The 19,507-nt window shown below is 46.4% G+C and overlaps 2 protein-coding genes across 4 annotated transcripts in view; one reads left to right on the top strand and one right to left on the bottom strand.

Annotated features, from left to right (window-relative positions):
* Positions 1-4,935, top strand: part of ccdc92 (coiled-coil domain containing 92) — a 54,090-nt gene extending 49,155 nt beyond the window's left edge. Inside the window, exons 1-2 of one of the 2 annotated variants that reach the window (XM_068006243.1) lie at positions 2,426-2,641; positions 3,527-4,935. In XM_068006243.1, the coding sequence (XP_067862344.1) occupies positions 2,515-2,641; positions 3,527-4,311 (912 nt within the window). In that variant the 5' untranslated portion in view covers positions 2,426-2,514 and the 3' untranslated portion in view covers positions 4,312-4,935. Of the gene's footprint in view, positions 1-2,425; positions 2,642-3,526 lie in introns of those variants that run through there. The other variant, XM_068006242.1, reaches the window with a different exon arrangement.
* Positions 4,936-7,298: 2,363 nt separating this feature from the next.
* The window catches only part of dnah10 (dynein axonemal heavy chain 10), a 248,394-nt gene continuing 236,185 nt past the window's right edge, over positions 7,299-19,507 (bottom strand). The window contains exons 76-79 of one of the 2 annotated variants that reach the window (XM_068006240.1): positions 18,779-18,946; positions 15,417-15,597; positions 9,488-9,633; positions 7,299-7,868 (exon numbers count right to left, since the gene is read on the bottom strand). In XM_068006240.1, coding sequence (XP_067862341.1) covers positions 7,722-7,868; positions 9,488-9,633; positions 15,417-15,597; positions 18,779-18,946 — 642 coding nt within the window. In that variant the 3' untranslated portion in view covers positions 7,299-7,721. Of the gene's footprint in view, positions 7,869-9,487; positions 9,634-15,416; positions 15,598-18,778; positions 18,947-19,507 lie in introns of those variants that run through there. The other variant, XR_010967225.1, reaches the window with a different exon arrangement.

The raw sequence follows: 19,507 nt of genomic DNA, 5'->3' as shown, positions 1-19,507 counted from the left end.
TGCGGTGCCCAGAACTGGACACAATACTCCAGTTGTGGTCGGACCAGTGTTTTATAAAGGTTCATCATGACTTCCTTGCTTTTGTACTCTATGCCTCTATTTATAAAGCCCAGGATCACGTATGTTTTCTTAACCGCTTTCTCAACCTGCTCTGCCACCTTCAATGATTTGTTTACATATAACCCCAGATCTCTCTGTTCCTGCACCCTTTTTAGAATTGTGCCCTCTAGTTTATATTGCCTCTCCTCGTTCTTCCTACCGAAATATATCACTTCGCACTTTTCTGCGTTAAATTTCATCTGCCACGTGTCCGCCCATGCCACCAGCCTGTCTATATCCTCTTGAAGTCTATCACTATCCTCCTCACTGTTCACTACACTTCCAAGTTTTGTGCCATCTGCAAATTTTGAAATTGTGCCTTGTACACCCAAGTCCAAGTAATTAATATATATCAAGAAAAGCAGTGGTCCCAGTACCGACCCCTGGGGAACACCACTGTACACCTCCCTCCAGTCCGAAAAACAACCGTTCACCACTACTCTCTGTCTCCTATCACTTAGCCAATTTTGTATCCATGTTGCTACTGTCCCTTTATTCCATGGGTTTCAACTTTGATGACAAGCCTATTATGTGGCACTTTATCAAACGCCTTTTGAAAGTCCATATACACCACATCAACTGCATTGCCCTCATCGACCCTCTCTGTTACCTCATCAAAAAACTCTATCAGGTTAGTTAAACACGATTTGCCTTCAACAAATCCGTGCTGGCTTTCCCTAATCAATCCACACTGTCCAAGTGACTGTTAATTCTGTCTCGGTTTATTGTTTCTAAAAGTTTCCCCACTGGTTAAACTGACTGGCCTGTAGTTGCCGGGTTTATCCTTACACCATTTTTTGAACAAGGGTGTAACATTTGCAATTCTCCAGTCCTCTGGCACCATCCCCCTATCTAAGGATGTTTGGAAGATTATGGCCAGTACCTCCGCAATTTCCACCCTTACTTCCCTCAGCAACCTAGGATGCATCCCATCCGGACCGGTTGTCTTACCTACTTTAAGTACAGCCAGCCTTTCTGGTACCTCCTCTATCAATTTTTAGTCCATCCAGTATCTCAACTATATCTTCCTTTACTGAGACTCTGGCAGCATCTTCTGTCTCCAAGTGTAGATCTCCTTTTTGGTCCCTAATCGGCCCCATCCCTCCCCTTACTACCCGTTTACTAATTATATGCCTATAGAAGACTTTTGGATTCCCTTTTATGTTGGCCACAAGTCTATTCTCATACTCTCTGTTTGCCCCTTTTTCACTTCCCCTCTGAACTTTCTATATTCAGCCTGGTTCTCACTTGTGTTATCAACCTGACATCTGTCATACGCCTCTTTTTTCTGCTTCATCTTTCTCTCCTTTGTCATCCAGGGAGCTCTAGCTTTAGTTGCCCTACCTTTCTCCCTCATGGGACTGCACCTAGACTGTACCCGAACCATCTCTTCTTTAAAGGCCGCCCACTGTTCAATTACAGTTTTTCTAATTTACCCGGGCCAGATCCATTCTCATCCCATTGAAATTGGCCCTCCTGCAATTCAGTATTTTTACTCTAGATTGCTCCTCGTCCTTTTCCATAGCTATTCCAAACCTTATAATATTATGATCGCTGTTCCCTAAATGTTCCCCCACTGACACTTGCTCCACTTGACCCACCTCATTCCCTAGAACCAGATCCAGCAATGCCTCCTTCCTCGTTGGGCCGGAAATGTACTGATCCAGAAAGTCCTCCTGAACACACTTCAGAAATTCCTCCCCCTCTCTGCCCTTTACACTATTACTATCCCAGTCTATATTAGGATAGTTGAAGTCCCCCATTATCACTTCTCTATGGCTCTTGCACCTCTCTGTAATTTCCCTGCAGATTTGCTCCTCTATATCCTTCCCACTAGTTGGTGGCCTATAGAATGCACCCAGTAGTGTAATGGCACCTCTATTGTTTCTTATTGTATTATGAACCCGACATTTATCATAAGCCTCCTTTTTTCTGTTTCATTCTAATCTCTATATCTTTGGTCATCCAGGGAGCTCTCGCTTTGGATGCCCTTCCTTTCCCCCTCATGGGAATGTCTAGTTCAGATGTTCCTGCTCTGTTAGTAGAGTTGATGCTGTTGCTTTAGAAGTAATCAGTTTGATACTGATTTGTACAAAAATGTTCTACTTGCTTAGGCCATAGTTCAATACTCAATACACACTGAGGACCTTGAGTTCTTTAGCAAGTATGGGCAGTATTCATGCTGAATACTAAATACTGCTGCAGGTGGGATTAAGAACAGCATAGATCTTGGAGATCAGTACCAGGGGCCATCAGGTCGCCTCACAGCTGCCCCTCTGGTGATTGGATTCTGTTTGAGGCACGTACTCTGGGTGTTTCCGATTGCAGGTCTGGTTTCCATCCACAAGAAGAGAAAATCCTCCTGAGTGATGATGGGGTCCAGGATTGTGGCAGAGTTCAGTGTCGTCAGCATTTATGTGGAAGCAGAACTCATTGTTATGGATGATGTTGCCAAAGGGCAGCAGAGAAGGAGGGAACCTTGGGGTAATCCAGAGGGGCTGGAAGGAGAAACCATTGCAGGAGATGTGCTTCATTGGGACAGGTGAGAATGGGAACACATGGGGGTGATCCTACACATGGCAGAGCCGTCTGCTCCATCCCTATACCTCCTCCCAACAAAGTGTCCGTGGCCACGTCATTCCACTGTCGATAGTTTCTCTCTAGATTGCCACAAACAAGTCCTTTTAATGTTTAAAAAAAACACAATTCAGGGTATAAACTAAACTTGTCTTTTAGAAGGAAAGTTTGGTCCATTCTGGTCAAATGTTTATTAAATGAGAAGAACCCAATGTGCTGAGTAACAGGTGTGTTCTCTTGTAAAGTGTCTGTAGAGCAGTGATCAGCATCAAACTTCTGACAGGCAGTTAGCAGGGCCTTGGGTGGAATGTGATAGGCTGGGAGACAGTCAAGTTACTTCTACATTGTAGTAAAATAATTGTGACCAAGAAATGAAACCATTGCTTATTGGAAACTATAATACCGGGCATGCTGTGTCTGAGGGCTTAGGCAAGGAGTGAGTGATGAGAGCTTCGCGAGGCCAAATACATCCTTGTATGAAATCTGAGTCTAGTCTGCACTCAGTTCCATGCAACTGCTGGGAATTGTGGGCAAAATGCCATTTGATGAGATTACAAGTGGTGCAGATGGCAGTCCAGGCTCGAAACCGCACACCACACAACATCAGAATCTTGATCTGCACTTTTCACTGCCAGGCTGAGGTGGCAGCTTAGAGCCACAGTCTCTTGCATTTATTACCACTTGTAATATTTTATATTAAAATAATCAACGTGCTGGAAAACCACTGCAGATCCATCAGCATCTGAGAGAGGGGGTTGGGAGGGTCCCTGAGAATTATTTTAATAACACTTGTTTTCTCAATCAGCCTTTGCCCTCAATTTCTCTGATGGTTTATCTGTTTTCTTTGAAGGGAATGGTGATTCAAGAAGTGAGGAATTAAGAAAAAAATATGAAGAACTTGAATCTCAGCTAAAAGCCAAAGAAGAAGAAAATAATGAATTGATAAAAGATTTAGAGAAAAAAAACGCAGTGATACTAGTCCTAGAAAACACTATGAAGGAGCGGGAGAAGAAGTATTTAGAGGAGTTAAAGTTGAAGAGCCATAAGCTCAGTATGCTTTCCAACGAGCTGGAGCAGCGAGCCTGCACCATCGCCTACCTCACCTCTCAGCTCCACGCAACCAAAAAGAAGCTGATGTCATCAGGTAGTGGGGTCTCGGAGACTTCATCCACTGCAGGGTCCGCAACGACCAACTATAAACCATCACCACCCAAAGACAAGATGCCAGAAACCCCAAGGCGCAGAATGAAAAAAAGTCTTTCAACTCCACTAAACACTGAGTTTGCAGAGGTTTACAGACTTGGAACAGATGGAAGGAAGCTTGTGTTACGATCTGAGCCATTGGATGCTATGCCTGACCCAACACCATTCCTGCAGGCCCGAGAGTCGACCGATGCACATTCGATGAAGGAGAAACCGTTACTTATTCCCCCCATTCCTTCTGAGCGTAGCTCTGCGGAGCAACAGAGCCCAGCCAGAGACAAGCCACACCGGTCACATCACATTGGTGTGGCCCATCGCATTCCACACATCACGCCATCGCAGCCCCAGCCAGAAGTAGAAACACTGGCAGTAGACCAGGTCAATGATGGGAAGGTGGTTAGGAAGCATTCAGGGACAGACAGAACTGTGTAAAAGGACTGCTTAGCTTAGTTGCTTTTATATGCTGTGCACAAATATAGACAAAACTTCACTTGCAACAATTTTTTTTTGTTTTTGTTTTTAATGACAGAGAAGGTAACGTAAGTCAAACTCTGACACTTTATGGGAAAGCAAACCCACCACAACCTCATTCTCAATTTCATTTATTTTTGTCAAGTTGTGAGTAGTTAAACAGTGGCCAAATATGATATAATCTGCTGCTTGCTTCTACCAGTAATCTAATTGCACTTGTGGTTTGATAAAAGCAAAGGCCACAGTTCACTTGACATTGCACTAAGCAGGTATAATCACTTAGAGGGGGGGAACCCTGGTATAAACATCGCTAACACAGAACTTGCAGCTAAAAATGAAACTGTTTAAAATAATGTTAATGGTTGAAGGTCCCGACTAGCTGTACCTATATCTTGTCTGTCACACCTGTGTGTTATGGATCTCTTGACAAAGCCCGAGCTGGCAGCATGTAAATCATTGTCTCCGTGTATGTACTGTGTGTCGTGATCATAAAAGGAACAAATCTTTACAGGTTTATTCGGGTCATAACTACATTTATACAAAGTTTGATTTTGTAATCCAATTAAATGACTATTGATGATCTGATTCATTGTTTTCGAAAGTCATTCCCTATGCAGCTTTAACAACACGAGGGGGGTTTAAAACGGGCTTATGGAACGAAGGGGATTGCGGCCGCATGGAGAGAGAGCGGGGTGGAGGGCAGAAAGCAAAGGGTCAGGGTAAATGACTGGAGAGATGTGATGAGGGCTGTGTGTTGGGGCCACTCATATTTAATATTTACAGAAATGATCTGGGCTTATGATTTGAAAGAACAATATCGAAATTTGATTACAGCAAATTGGGGAGTATGGCTGCAGAAACAGATATAGGTACAGGTCAATGTATATATAAAAAAATGTGAAATAATACATGTTAAAAATAAGAATAGGAAAAGCAAATGCACCTTAAATGTTGAGATTTTAAATGGGAATGGAGAAGCAGAGAGACCTTGGTGTCCGGATCACGTGATTACAGGTGGCAGCGCAAGTAAATAAGGCCATAAAATGGGCAAATGGAGTCCTTGGCACAGAATCGAGGCACAGAATGCAAAAGCAAGGAGGTAATGAATAAAAACAGAAAATGCTGGAAACACTCAGCAGATCAGGCAGCAACTGTCCTGATGAAAGGTAATCGACCTGAAACGTTAACTCTTTCTCTCTCCACATATTGTGCCCGAACTGCTCAGTGTTTCCAGCATTTTGTTTTTATTTCAGATTTTCAGCATCTGCAGTCTTTTGCTTTTGATGTAATCTTGAACATGTCCAGACCTTAATTAGGCTGCAGTTGGAATAATGTGTGCTGTTTTGGGTGTCCAGTTATAAGGATGTATAAAGGGGAAGGGGAAGTGTAGATTCAATGGGATATTACCAGCAACAAGGAGTTATAGTTATGAAGAGAGCCTTGAGAAGTTGGAGCTTTTTTCACTAGAGATGAGAAAGTTCAGTGATCTGATGGAGGTCGTCAAGATTTGGAAGGGTCGTGAAAGGTTATAATTAGTGGTTTATTTCCACTGATCTGAGAGATGGCAACGAGTGGGCAGAATTTAAAATAATGGCAAGAATTAAAGGAGAGTTTAGTGTTGGACCAGAGTAAGAAAAAAAACATTGGCACTGACTTGATGGGCCAAATGGCCTGTTTCTGGAACATTCTATGATTCTGCAGTTGTCTCCGATATGCGTGTACACGTCACTTGTTTAACTTCCACCAATAGTGTACGTGCCATCCATTGGAGAGGCACGGGAGCGATGGGATCATTTCAAGACTCACTCCTTTCCTGTAAGAGGTTCTGTCTCGGTCAGCTGACTGTCACCTTCACAGGAAACATGTTTGGATATTTTATTCGTTCCTCTAACCAACTTTGTCACGGAATTTTTTTCAGTCTTTTTGTCCCCCCTGAACCATTCAGTTATTTTGACATTTTTGACTGTACAAAACCAAGCCCTCTTGAATTTTTAAGTTTTATTTTTCCTTCCTATGCATTCATTTGGGATTTTTTGCTGTAAATATATTTCTCCCCTAGAAATTGTTTGATTTGAGATGCTGGAAATTTCTGACTGATCGAACTTTCCCACCAGTCACAGGATCAGGAATAGGCCATTTTCAGTCTTGTTCTTTCCTACCTGCCCCCAACCCTGCCCAGTTTTACTGGATTACTTTTCACTGAACTAGATAAATGTCTCCAGCCAGACTGTGGTCATCTCTTGAATGAAAAATAGGTGGGATACAATAGGGGAAAGAGAAGGCTGCTAGAGTGAAACGGAAGATTAATTTTTTCTTTTGACATGTTTCTTTAATGAGGGGATTAAAAGTGCATGGCCTAGAAATTGGGTTGCTTGAAACAAGCTCTATGTGGTCTCCCTAAGTCCCCAGAATGGCAGGCAGGAAGCGCACACATTTCTGACCGTGAGTCTGCCGCCCGCCGTACTGGGGAAGGATAAACCAGGCGTCCTTTACTTGTGCCCGAAGCACAATGCCTGCTTCAGGTCCCCGCTGCAACATTAGTTTGTCCCGGGGCAGCCAGGGCCATCGTGGGTAACACTCGGGGAAAGTACCCCAAGCCTGCAGACCACCCTCCCGATGGCCATCCCTCCCACCCTCATATAGATCAGACAAGTGGTGCAGCCAGTATACATTGTAGCTGCTGGAATCTGAGCTGGGTTGGGACTTTACAGTAAATAGAATATTTCTTTGAGTCTGAGTGAGGGTTACAGACAGACCTGGTGCAATTGGTCAATACCCAATGCTAATGTGATATTCAGCCTCTGGGTGAAGTGGTGTTTGCTGCTGGAGAGCTTTGCCTTGTAACTTAGGTTACTGAAAGATAAATGTATATCGATCACCTTTGTATGGACAGAAATCCTTGGAGTGGAGCCAGGACCTGCTTAATGGATTGTGAACAGTACAAAGAATAACACATTGTTTTGTTTTTATTTATGGAAGAAAATATTATTCTTTTTATATAAAAATACAAACCAAGTTCCGTAAGCTGAATACTAGGCAGGTACAGTAAGTATATGTCGATTGCTGAGCCTCGCTGGAATGGTGCCTGTTCACAGGTATATTCCATGGCATGGGTTTTTATTACCCCTCACACTCTCGTTTCAAGTCTGAGATTTGTTTGTGTGCGGTATTACATTATTAAATTGAACACTGAATCCCTCTCACAGCATTAGAATTATAAAATTTACCATTCAAATTGATTTGATTCTAAGAGAAGTAAAACTGTTTTAAAAAAGTAGCAAATACTTGAAAGAGGAGCCTATAAAAGGTGCATTTTGTTAAACTGGGAAGAACAAAGTTCACGGACTGGTGTTGCAGTCAAAAGCGGGTTGTTAGCCAGAGTTCAGCGTGAGACAGACTCCCTGCAGCACCCAGTGTGAAATGTGCTTGGTGGTAAAGAGGTCAGCTTCAAAGACCAGGCCGACTCCCATTGCATTTCGCCGCATGGAGGTCGTGTACACTGGCGATCGCAAAGTATTCTGTGTGAAAATGAACAACGCAACACGGGGTAGAAGAGGTTATGGTCACTTTAGAAACTATACAATTTATCAGACAAAGGAACATTTTTAAAGAAGCTTTAAAAAATGTTGTTATAAAACATGCAACAATTTGTCTAGGAGACCCTGTCCAAACAAAGTGCTGTCAGGGATTGGAGAGCAGTGTCACTGTGAGGGTGCACAGCCTGATCTCGGGTAGTGTGCCATGGAACTGCCCTAAGCTCTGGAATTCACTCCCTAAACTGCTCCTACTTCTTGTCCTAGTATCTCCTCCTTTGGCTCGGTGTCAGTTTTTGTCTGATTTATGCTCCTGTGAAGCACGTGGGGATGTTTTACTACGTTAAAGGCGCTGTATAAATACAAGTTGTTGCCCATCTTGGTGTTACTACTGTGGGAGGTGCCAAGGCAGTCGGACCGATGAAGGTTTTTTTTTTCCTGCTGGGAGCCTTTCAGAGGCCAGTTGAAGAGCTGCAATGGGAAGGGTTAGCAGCAGGTCACTTGTCTGCTGCAGCTACACAGACCAACATGACCTCTACGCGGGCCGGAGGGAGAATCCGTGTGCACCATGTCAGATGTCTGTTATGTTTTGGATTTTCACTGTGGATATTTTTCTCTTGGCCTGTCCTCGCTCCCCAGGCCTTGGAGGGTTGCCTTTATCGTCCCAATCTCCCAAACCCAGGGACCAAACTGAAAAGTCTCAGCTCAGTATTTTAGCTTCTGGTTCTCTCAAATGATCTTCATTGACTGTTGCCTGAAGCTGCAATAAACACTTAATTAGATTGTGGCTTCAGCTGTAAACTTGTGACATGGGTTGGTAATTGGTTGGGAAACAGGAGACAGAGAGTGGGGATGAAGGGTTCATTCTTTGATTGGCAGGATGTGTCAAGTGGTGTTCCCCAGGGATCTGCACTGGGGCCTCAGCTTCTCAGTTTTATATAGCAATGACTTGGATGAGGAATGGAGAGCTGTATATCCAAGTTTGAAGATGACACTAAGTTAGGAGGCACAGTAAGTTGTGTAGGTGGGAGCAGGAAGTTACAAAGGGATGTAGACAGACAGACAGACTGACTGAGTGAGTGGGCAAAACTGTGCCCGATGGAGTTCAATGTGGGGAAGCGTGAGGTCATCCACTTTCAATCCTCTCTCTCCCTATCCCACCCTATCCCAGTGCTGCTGCTAATTTCAAACTTCTCTTGACCCCAGGGTAAGTGCGGAGCCCCGGTCGCCGCGGGGGCCCCGGTCGCCCCGGGGGCGGGCGCGGGGGCCCCGGTCGCGGGCGCGGAGCCCCAATCACTACAGTGGCCAGTGCACAAAGGCCACATTTTCAGTAAAATGCGGTCAATTTGTTGTGTGTAATGTTTTACTCTTTTTACTAGTTTGTCCTCTGGGATACATTGAGTTGAAAGCACTCTAGAACATTCCAGAACTCCACAGTTTGTGATTTGCGATCACTATGGGTTTGTCTGAGTTAAAGCCCTGGGCTTTGGTTCATAACCTGCTAATGATTCCTTCCTTGTACAGTCACTAATCAGATGCTGTTTGCTACACATTCAACTCCACACGTTCACTCAGCTTTCAAAAACATTTAGAAGGCGACCAACCTGCAGTTTGAGCCGATGTGTCTCGATGGGGATCACCTTGAGAACAGGCAGCTCCATCACCAGTTCCTTCGGTTTGCTCCTAATCAAACAGCTTTCTTCAATATCCCAGTTAGCTCCTTCCAGATATAAACCAGAAATAAAACACCCTGCAAAACCAGCAGTGAAAAGGATTCTCAGACCAAGAAACTCCAATACAGGCTCACTGAGGGAGATGTGTGTTTTCATAAAGGTTAGAACCTTAAAATGGGTGGAATTTTAGCCAAAGAATTGTAGTTAATGGGTGTGGGTGAGCCTGGAGACATGTTACTAGTGGTAGCCCCCAGGGATCAGTCCTAGGCCCACTACTCTTCATGGTCTTTATTAATGACCTGGACAGTGGTGTTGGGAGTACAGTAAGTAAGTTTGCAGATGATAGTAAAATTTGTGCAAGGGTTAAGACAGTAGAGGAGGGCAATCTAATGCAAAAAGATTTAAATGCACTGAGGAAATGGATCAGACAATGGAAAATGGCGTTTAACCCAGACGAATGTAGTGTCATTGGGTTGTATTAATAGAACCATTCAGTACAAATTAAAGGACACCGTATTGTCATTATAAAGGTCATGGGTCAGACCACATCTGGAGTACTGGGCACAATTTTGGTCCCCTCACATGGTGGGTGATTTAGTTGCCTTGGAAGAAGGTTCAGAGGAGAGCTACAAGAACCTTAGTTACTCAGATAGGCTTAAAAAGCTGGGTCTATTTAGTTTAGAGCAGCCTAGACTTAGAGGTGACCTGATAGAGGCCTATAAAATAATGAGAGGGCTGGATAGTGTCCCTATTGATATACTAGCTTAGCAAATTGGGGAGGACCAGGGCACATGAGTTTAAACTATGGAAGAGTAGGAATGGACTGAATGGATAGAGGATTGGTTCACGGACAGAAAACAGAGAGTAGGGATAAACGGGTCATTCTCAGGTTGTCAGGCTGTAACTAGTGGGGTGCCGCAAGGATCAGTGCTTGGGCCTCAGCTATTTACAATCTATATTAATGACTTAGATGAAGGGACTGAGTGCAATGTATCCAAGTTTGCTGATGATACAAAGCTAGGTGGGAAAGTAAGCTGTGAGGAGGACACAAAGAGAGGGATATAGACAGATTAAATGAGTGGGCAAAGAGGAGGTAGATGGAGTATAATGTGGGGAAATTTGAAGTTATTCATTTTGGTCAGAAGAATACAAAAACAGAATATTTTTTAAATGGTGAGAAACAATTAAATGTTGGTGTTCAGAGAGACTTGAGTGTCCTCGTACAAGAAACACAAAAAGTTAGTATGCAGGTACAGCAAGCAATTAGGAAGGCAAATGGCATGTTGGCCTTTATTGCAAGGAGGTTGGAGTATAAGAGTAAGGAAGTCTTCCTACAACTGTACAGGGCTTTGGTGAGACCGCACCTGGAGCACTGTGTACAGTTTTGGTCTCCTTACCTAAGGAAGGATATACTTCCCTTTGAGGCGGTGAAACGAAGGTTCACCAGATTAATTCCTGTCCTATGAAGAGAGGTTGAGTAGAATAGGCCTATACTCTGAAGTTTAGAAGAATGAGAGGTGATCTAATTGAAACATACAGGATTCTGAGGGGGCTTTACAGGGTAGATGCTGAGAGTTTGTTTCCCTGGCTGGAGAGTCTAGAACTAGAGGGCATAGTCGCAGGATAAGGGGTCAGCCATTTAAAGATGAGGAGGAATTTCTTCACACAGAGGGTTGTGAATCTTTGGAATTCTCTGCCCCAGAGGGCTGTGGATGCTGAGTCGTTGAATGTATTCAAGGCTGAGATAGAAAGATTTTTGGACTCGAGAGGAATCAAGGGATATGGGGATCGGGCAGGAAAGTGGAGTTGAGGTCGAAGATCAGCCATGATCTGATTGAATGGGGGAGCAGGCTCGAGGGGCCGTATGGCCGACTCCTGCTCCTATTTCTTATGTTCTTATGTTCCCAGGGAGTACTGAGCCTCTGGAATGAGTTTCCGGCTGGTGTGCTGGGTGCTGACTCTCTGCCTTCAAGAGGGAGCTGGACGGGTTCCTGGCTGGGGCAGAGCTCACATCATATAGCAAGGAGGATAGAAACAAAAGACAGAAAGGGAAGAAGCAAAAGTGGAAGGCAGAGAAAACAACGGCGAAAAACAAATAGGGCCATAGTGCAAAATAAAACTAAGATGACTAGCAATCTTAAAAAGACAAGTCTAAAGGCATTGTGTCTTAATGTACGCAGCATTCGCAATAAGGTAGATGAATTAACAGTGCAGATAGATATTAACGGTTATGATATAGTTGCGATTACGGAGACATGGCTGCAGGGTGACCAAGGATGGGAACTGAACATCCAGGGGTATTCAATATTAAGGAAGGACAGGCAAAAAGGGAAAGGAGGTGGGGTAGCGTTGTTAGTAAAGGAGGAAATCAATGCAGTAGTGAGGAAGGATATTGGCTCGGAAAATCACGATGTGGAATCTGTATGGGTGGAACTAAGAAACACCAAGGGGCAGAAAACGTTGTTGGGGGTTTTCTATAGGCCCTCTAACAGTAATGGAGATGTAGGGGAAGGCATTAATCAGGAAATAAGAGACGCATGCAAGAAGGGTACAACTATAATCATGGGTGACTTTAATTTACGTATAGATTGGTCAAACCAAATTAGCAATAATACTGTGGGGGAGGAATTCCTGGAGTGTGTACATGATGGATTTCTAGAACAATATGTTGAGGAACCAACGAGAGAACAGGCGATCCTAGACTGGGTATTGTGCAACGAGAAAGGATTAATTAACAATCTTGTTGTGCAGGGTCCCTTAGGGAAGAGTGACCATAACATGATAGAATTCCTCATTAAGATGGAGAGTGAAGTAGTTGAATCCGAAACTAGGGTCATGAATCTAAATAAAGGAAATTACGAAAGTATGAGGTGAGAGTTGGCTATGATAGATTGGGGAACTTTACTAAAAGGGATGATGGTGGATAGGCAATGGCTAATATTTAAAGAAAGTGTGCAGGAATTACAACAATTATTCATTCCTGTCTGGCACAAAAATAAAACAGGAAAGGTGGCTCAACCATGGCTTACAAAAGAAATTAGGGATAGTATTAGATCCAAAGAGGAGACATATAAAATTACCAGAGAAAGTGGCAAGCCTGAGGATTGGGAGCAGTTCAGAATTCAGCAAAGGAGGACAAAGAGATTGATTAAGAGGGGAAAAATAGAGTATGAGAGTAAACTAGCAGGGAACATAAAAACTGACTGTAAAAGCTTCTATAAATATGTCAAGAGAAAAAGATTAGTGAAGACAAATGTCGGTCCCTTACAGTCAGAAACGGGGGAAATTATAATGGGGAACAAAGAAATGGCAGAACAATTAAACACATACTTTGGTTCTGTCTTCACAAAGGAAGTCATAAATAACCTCCCGGAAAAGTTAGGGAACCAAGGGTCTAGTGAGAGGGAGGAACTGAAGGAAATCGGTATTAGTAAAAAAAAAGTGCTAGGGAAATTAATGGGGCTAAAGGCTGACAAATCCCCAGGGCCTGATAATCTACATCCCAGAGTACTAAAGGAAGTGGCCCTGGAAATAGTGGATGCATTGGTGATCATCTTCCAAAATTCTATAGACTCTGGAACAATTGGAGGATGGCAAATGTAACCCCACTATTTAAAAAAGGAGGGAGAGAAAAAACAGGGAATTACAGACCAGTTAGCCTAACATCAGTAGTGGGGAAAATGCTAGAGTCTATTATAAAGGATGTGATAACAGAACACTTGGAGGGCATTAATAGGATTGGACAAAGTCAGCATGGGTTTATGAAAGGGAAATCATGCTTAACAAATCTACTAAAGTTTTTTGAGGATGTAACTAGTAGAATAGATAGGGGAGAACAAGTGGATGTGGTGTATTTGCATTTTCAGAAGGCTTTTGATAAGGTCACACACAAGAGGTTATTGTGCAAAATTAAAGCACATGGGATTGTGGGGAATATACTGGCATGGATTGAGAATTGGTTGACAGACAGGAAACAGAGAGTAGGAATAAACGGATCTTTTTCCGGGTGGCAGGCAGTGACTAGTGGGGTACCGCAGGGATCAGTGCTTGGGCCCCAGCTATTCACAATATATATCAATGATTTGGATGAGGGAACTGAATGTAACATTTCCAAGTTTGCAGATGACACAAAGCTGGGGTGGAATGTGAGCTGTGAGGAGGATGCAAAGAGGCTCCAATGTGATTTAGACATGTTGGGTGAGTGGGCAAGAACATGGCAGATGCAGTATAACGTGGATAAATGTGAGGTTATCCACTTTGGTTGTAAAAACAGAAAGGCAGATTATTATCAGAATGGTGATAGATTGGGAAAAAGGGAGGTGCAACGAGACCTGGGTGTCCTTGTACACCAGTCGCTGAAAGTGAGCATTCAGGTGCAGCAAGCAGTTAGGAAGGCGAATGGTATGTTGGCCTTCATTGCAAGAGGATTTGAGTACAGGAGCAGGGATGTCTTACTGCAGTTATACAGGGCCTTGGTGAGACCACATCTGGAGTATTGTGTGTAGTTTTGGTCTCCTTATCTGAGGAAGGATGTCCTTGCCATGGAGGGAGTGCAACGAAGGTTTTCCAGGGATGGCAGGACTGACGTATGAGGAGAGATTGGGTCGACTAGGCCTATATTCACTAGAGTTTAGAAGAATGAGAGGTGATCTCATCAAAACATATGAAATTCTAACAGGACTAGACAGACTAGATGCAGGGAGGACATTCTTGATGGATGGTGAGTCCAGAACCAGGGGTCACAATCTCAGGATACGGGGTATGCCATTTAGAACCAAGATGAGGAGAAATTTCTTCACTCAGAGGGTGGTGAACCTGTGGAATTCTCTACCACAGAAGGCAGTGGAGGCCAAATCATTAGATGTATTCAAGAAGGAGATAGATATATTTCTTAATGCTAAAGGGATCAAGGGATATGGGGACAAAGCGGGAACAGGCTACTGAGTTAGACGATCAGCCATGATCATTTGGAATGGCAGAGCAGGCCTGAAGGGCCGAATGGCCTACTCTTGCTCCTATTTTCTATGATCAGTGGGTTTTACAGATAACACTTGGTCCATAGACTTTGTCATTCTGGCCGCTGACTTTCCCTGATGTTGGGGGGATCCCCATACAAACCATCGATGGTAAAGTGTTTTACTGCCCTGTACAGATGGGCTGAGTCCTCAGCCAACCAAGACCAGATTCAAAATGTCTGATCAATCCACGTGCCAAAGATGGCAGCCATTTGTGCATTTTACCATTGGTCACACCAGTGAGATCTGTTGAAGATCCTATTTGAAGAAGAGCAGGGAGTTCTCCAAAAAAGCATTATCCGGCCAACGAAAAGCTGTTGAGGCTGGGGGTCAATTGAAAATTTAAAAACTGAGATTGATAGATTTTTGTTAAGAGTGTTAAGGGTTACGGAACTAAGGTGGGTAAATGGAGTTAAGATACAGATCAGCCATGATCTAATTGAATGGCGGAACAGGCTCGAGGGGCTGAATGGCTTCCTCTTGTTCCTATGTTCAACCATTTGCTGTTTGTGGGACCTTGCTGTACACAAATTGGCTCCCACGTTTGCCGACACTGATGGTAAAGCACTTTGGGACATTCTGAGAACGTGGTAACTCGCTGTATAAAAGCAAGTTTGTTCTTTCTGAACTGAATGGGGTTCAATGTTGCCACCAGATCTGTGAATTCTCGTAAATAAGTCGTTAGGTTAATTCGTTCTTATCAAAGTCTTTTGTCTGTACCAACCAGTGTTTGAAATGTTTAAAATTCTGCAGACACTCTCCATTAAATACACAGCATTCGCTGCCTTAATGTTTACTTTCCTAAATTGTACTTTGTGCTTCAAAGAATAAAAGCTGGACCCTACCTTGCCCAGGTCGCTCTGTGACATCCTCTGCTGATGCGTATTTAGTGACCTGTGTGTAGAGGGTGGAGCGATCGAGCGGCCAGCCATTCTTACGGCAGGTTGCCTGAACTAGAGCAGTAAGGTATGATTCTGGGATGTGTAACCCAGACAACCATATTACATTGGGTTCACTTTCGTCAACCTGTAAATTATTTTTTTAGAAAACTTTAGGCAAGGTAAATAATGAGTGACCAATCCCAACAACAAAGGATTTTACAGACCTTTTAAAATTTAAAGATACAAGGGCACAGAAATATATGGGCTGATTTTCCTCCCTGCCCTGCCCCCCCCATTCCCAGAACCCTCAGAGCTCTCCCAATGGCACACAGTGCTCCACCAGTGGCCCACAGTGCCCGCAGAGCTCCACCAGTGGCACACAGAGCCCTCAGAGCTCCACCAGTGGCCCACAGTGCCCGCAGAGCTCCACCAGTGACCCACAGAGCCCTCAGAGCTCCACCAGTGGCCCACAGTGCCCGCAGAGATACACCAGTGGCCCACAGTGCCCGCAGAGCTCCACCAGTGGCCCACAGTGCCCGCAGAGCTCCACCAGTGGCCCACAGAGCCCTCGGAGCTCCACCAGTGGCCCACAGAGCTCCACCAGTGGCCCACAGAGCTCCACCAGTGGCCCACAGAGCTCCACCAGTGGCCCTCAGAGCTCCACCAGTGGCCCTCAGAGCTCCACCAGTGGCCCGCAGAGCTCCACCAGTGGCCCGCAGAGCTCCACCAGTGGCCCACAGTACCCGCAGAGCTCCACCAGTGGCCCACAGTGCCCGCAGAGCTCCACCAGTGGCCCACAGTGCCCGCAGAGCTCCACCAGTGGCACACAGTGCCCTCAGAGCTCCACCAGTGGCACACAGTGCCCTCAGAGCTCCACCAGTGGCACACAGTGCCCGCAGAGCTCCCCCAGTGCCACACAGTGCTCCCCCAGTGGCACACAGTGCCCTCAGAGCTCCCCCAGTGCCACACAGTGCCCTCAGAGCTCCCCCAGTGGCACACAGTGCTCCCCCAGTGGCACACAGTGCTCCCCCAGTGGCACACAGTGCCCTCAGAGCTCCCCCAGTGGCACACAGTGCCTTCAGAGCTCCCCCAGTGGCACACAGTGCCCTCAGAGCTCCCCCAGTGGCACACAGTGCCCTCGGTGCTCCCCCAGTGGCACACAGTGCCCTCGGTGCTCCCCCAGTGGCACACAGTGCCCTCGGTGCTCCCCCAGTGGCACACAGTGCCCTCAGAGCTCCCCCAGTGGCACACAGTGCCCTCAGTGCTCCCCCAGTGGCACACAGTGCCCTCAGTGCTCCACCAGTGGCACACAGTGCTCCCCCAGTGGCACACAGTGCCCTCAGTGCTCCACCAGTGGCACACAGTGCCCTCAGTGCTCCACCAGTGGCACACAGTGCCCTCAGTGCTCCACCAGTGGCACACAGTGCCCTCAGTGCTCCCCCAGTGGCACACAGTGCCCTCAGAGATCCACCAGTGGCACACAGTGCCCTCAGTGCTCCCCCAGTGGCACACAGTGCCCTCAGTGCTCCCCCAGTGGCACACAGTGCCCTCAGTGCTCCCCCAGTGGCACACAGTGCCCTCAGAGCTCCACCAGTGGCACACAGTGCCCTCAGTGCTCCCCCAGTGGCACACAGTGCCCTCAGAGCTCCCCCAGTGGCACACAGTGCTCCCCCAGTGGCACACAGTGCCCTCAGAGCTCCCCCAGTGGCACACAGTGCCTTCAGAGCTCCCCCAGTGGCACACAGTGCTCCCCCAGTGGCACACAGTGCCCTCAGAGCTCCCCCAGTGGCACACAGTGCCCTCAGAGCTCCCCCAGTGGCACACAGTGCCCTCGGTGCTCCCCCAGTGGCACACAGTGCCCTCGGTGCTCCCCCAGTGGCACACAGTGTCCTCAGAGCTCCCCCAGTGGCACACAGTGCCCTCAGTGCTCCCCCAGTGGCACACAGTGCCCTCAGTGGCACACAGTGCCCTCAGTGCTCCCCCAGTGGCACACAGTGCCCTCAGAGCTCCACCAGTGGCACACAGTGCCCTCAGAGCTCCCCCAGTGGCACACAGTGCCCTCAGTGCTCCCCCAGTGGCACACAGTGCCCTCAGAGCTCCACCAGTGGCACACAGTGCCCTCAGTGCTCCCCCAGTGGCACACAGTGCCCTCAGAGCTCCCCCAGTGGCACACAGTGCCCTCAGTGCTCCACCAGTGGCACACAGTGCCCTCAGAGCTCCCCCAGTGGCACACAGTGCCCTCAGAGCTCCACCAGTGGCACACAGTGCCCTCAGTGCTCCACCAGTGCCACACAGTGCCCTCAGTGCTCCACCAGTGCCACACAGTGCCCTCAGTGCTCCACCAGTGCCACACAGTGCCCTCAGAGCTCCCCCAGTGGCACACAGTGCCCTCAGTGCTCCACCGGTGCCACACAGTGCCCTCAGTGCTCCACCGGTGCCACACAGTGCCCTCAGTGCTCCACCGGTGCCACACAGTGCCCTCAGTGCTCCACCAGTGCCACACAGTGCTCCCCCAGTTGCAGGCCTGACTGGGCCTTGGAACCTCTGGCACCTGGTGGGTGCTTAAAGACCAAATAGTCCCCTACCTTTGGGGTCCTCTCCGGCTTTCTGCTGGGCTATCTCAGACCCTCCTCTCTGAGCGGGGTCCTGGACACCTCTCTGGATCTGGATACTTCAGGCCGCAGATAGGTAATTGAGAGTGTCTCCAATCTCCACTCATCGGTGTGAAGACTGGGCCTGGGCCTGTTGTAGCTACACCCCCCAACTCTATCCTCAGGGCAAGGTTTCATAAATCCCTGGGCAACGTAAAGCGGGAGGAGACCCAGCGTAATGGGGCTTTGGCCCCTTTTCCCTGACCTTTGCACCTGTGGAGTAGTTTGGGAAAATCAGCCCCATAGCGTTGATGTAAATACTCCAGGTTTGTGCGTATCCCTGATTTTACTTCTCTCCACTATTGGCGGCCGTGCCTTCAGCTGCCTGGGCCCTAAGCTCTGGAAATTCCCTCCCTAAACCTCTCCGCCTCTCTCTCCTCCTTTAAGTCATTCCTTAAAACCTCCCTCTTTGACCAAGCTTTTGGTCCTAATATCTATTTACGTGGCTCGGTGTCAAATTTTGTCTGATAATCGCTCCTGTGAAGGTTTTACTACATTAAAGGCGCTATATAAATGCAGGTGGTGGTTGTTCTCTGGCACAGGCTCCCCCCCACCCCCAGCCCCGCATAATGACTGATTTAAACATTTATATGTTTGTTACAATTACTGGAAATGCTCCGATTAGTTGAGCAATGTAAGGAAAGAACTTGCTGGGATTTATTTTCTGACACTAACCCATGATGTGTACTGCTCAAACCTCCTCTTGAAGTGGATCATCCAGTTCCCAAGAGATTTCAGGGTGTCAGGAGCAAGTCTTCTCCAGATAATCGGAATGTGACCATTGAAGAGAGCCCGTGCCACCTCATCCAGCTCACTGCTCATTCCAACCTCACCAGCCAAAGCCTGTAACATTGCAACATTCCCTCAATGTTTACACGAATTTCCAAAAATGTTAAAACCTCAACAACTATTAATAGATCAATTCTACTTGGAGAGCCAGCAGTGATTTGTAAACGGTGAGTCATATCTAACAAAGGTAGTTGAATTTTTTGAGGAGGTAACTAACATGGTAGATCAGGGAGTTTCTATGGATGTTATTTATAGGGACTTCCAGAAGGTATTTGACAAGGTTCCACATAAGAGACTGTTAACAAAAATGAGAGCGCATGGAATTGGAGGCAACCTATTGGGTTGGGCTGGGAATTGGTTAGGAGGCAGGAGATAGAGTAGGGATAATGGGCAGGTACTCAAATTGGCAGGATGTGACTAGTGGTGTCCCACAGGGATCTGTACTGGGGCTTAAGCTTTTTACTATGTTTATAAATGACTTTGATGTAGGAATCGAGAGGTGTATACCCTAGTTTGTTGACGACACAGTTAGGTGGCACAGTAAATAGTGTAGATGGGAGCAGAAAGTTGCAAAGGGACATCGATAGATTCAGTGAGTGGGCAAAACTGGGGCAG

This window comes from Heptranchias perlo, chromosome 25, assembly GCF_035084215.1.
Source record: "Heptranchias perlo isolate sHepPer1 chromosome 25, sHepPer1.hap1, whole genome shotgun sequence".
Taxonomy (NCBI): domain Eukaryota; kingdom Metazoa; phylum Chordata; class Chondrichthyes; order Hexanchiformes; family Hexanchidae; genus Heptranchias; species Heptranchias perlo.
This window is presented reverse-complemented; position numbering and strand designations above follow the sequence as displayed.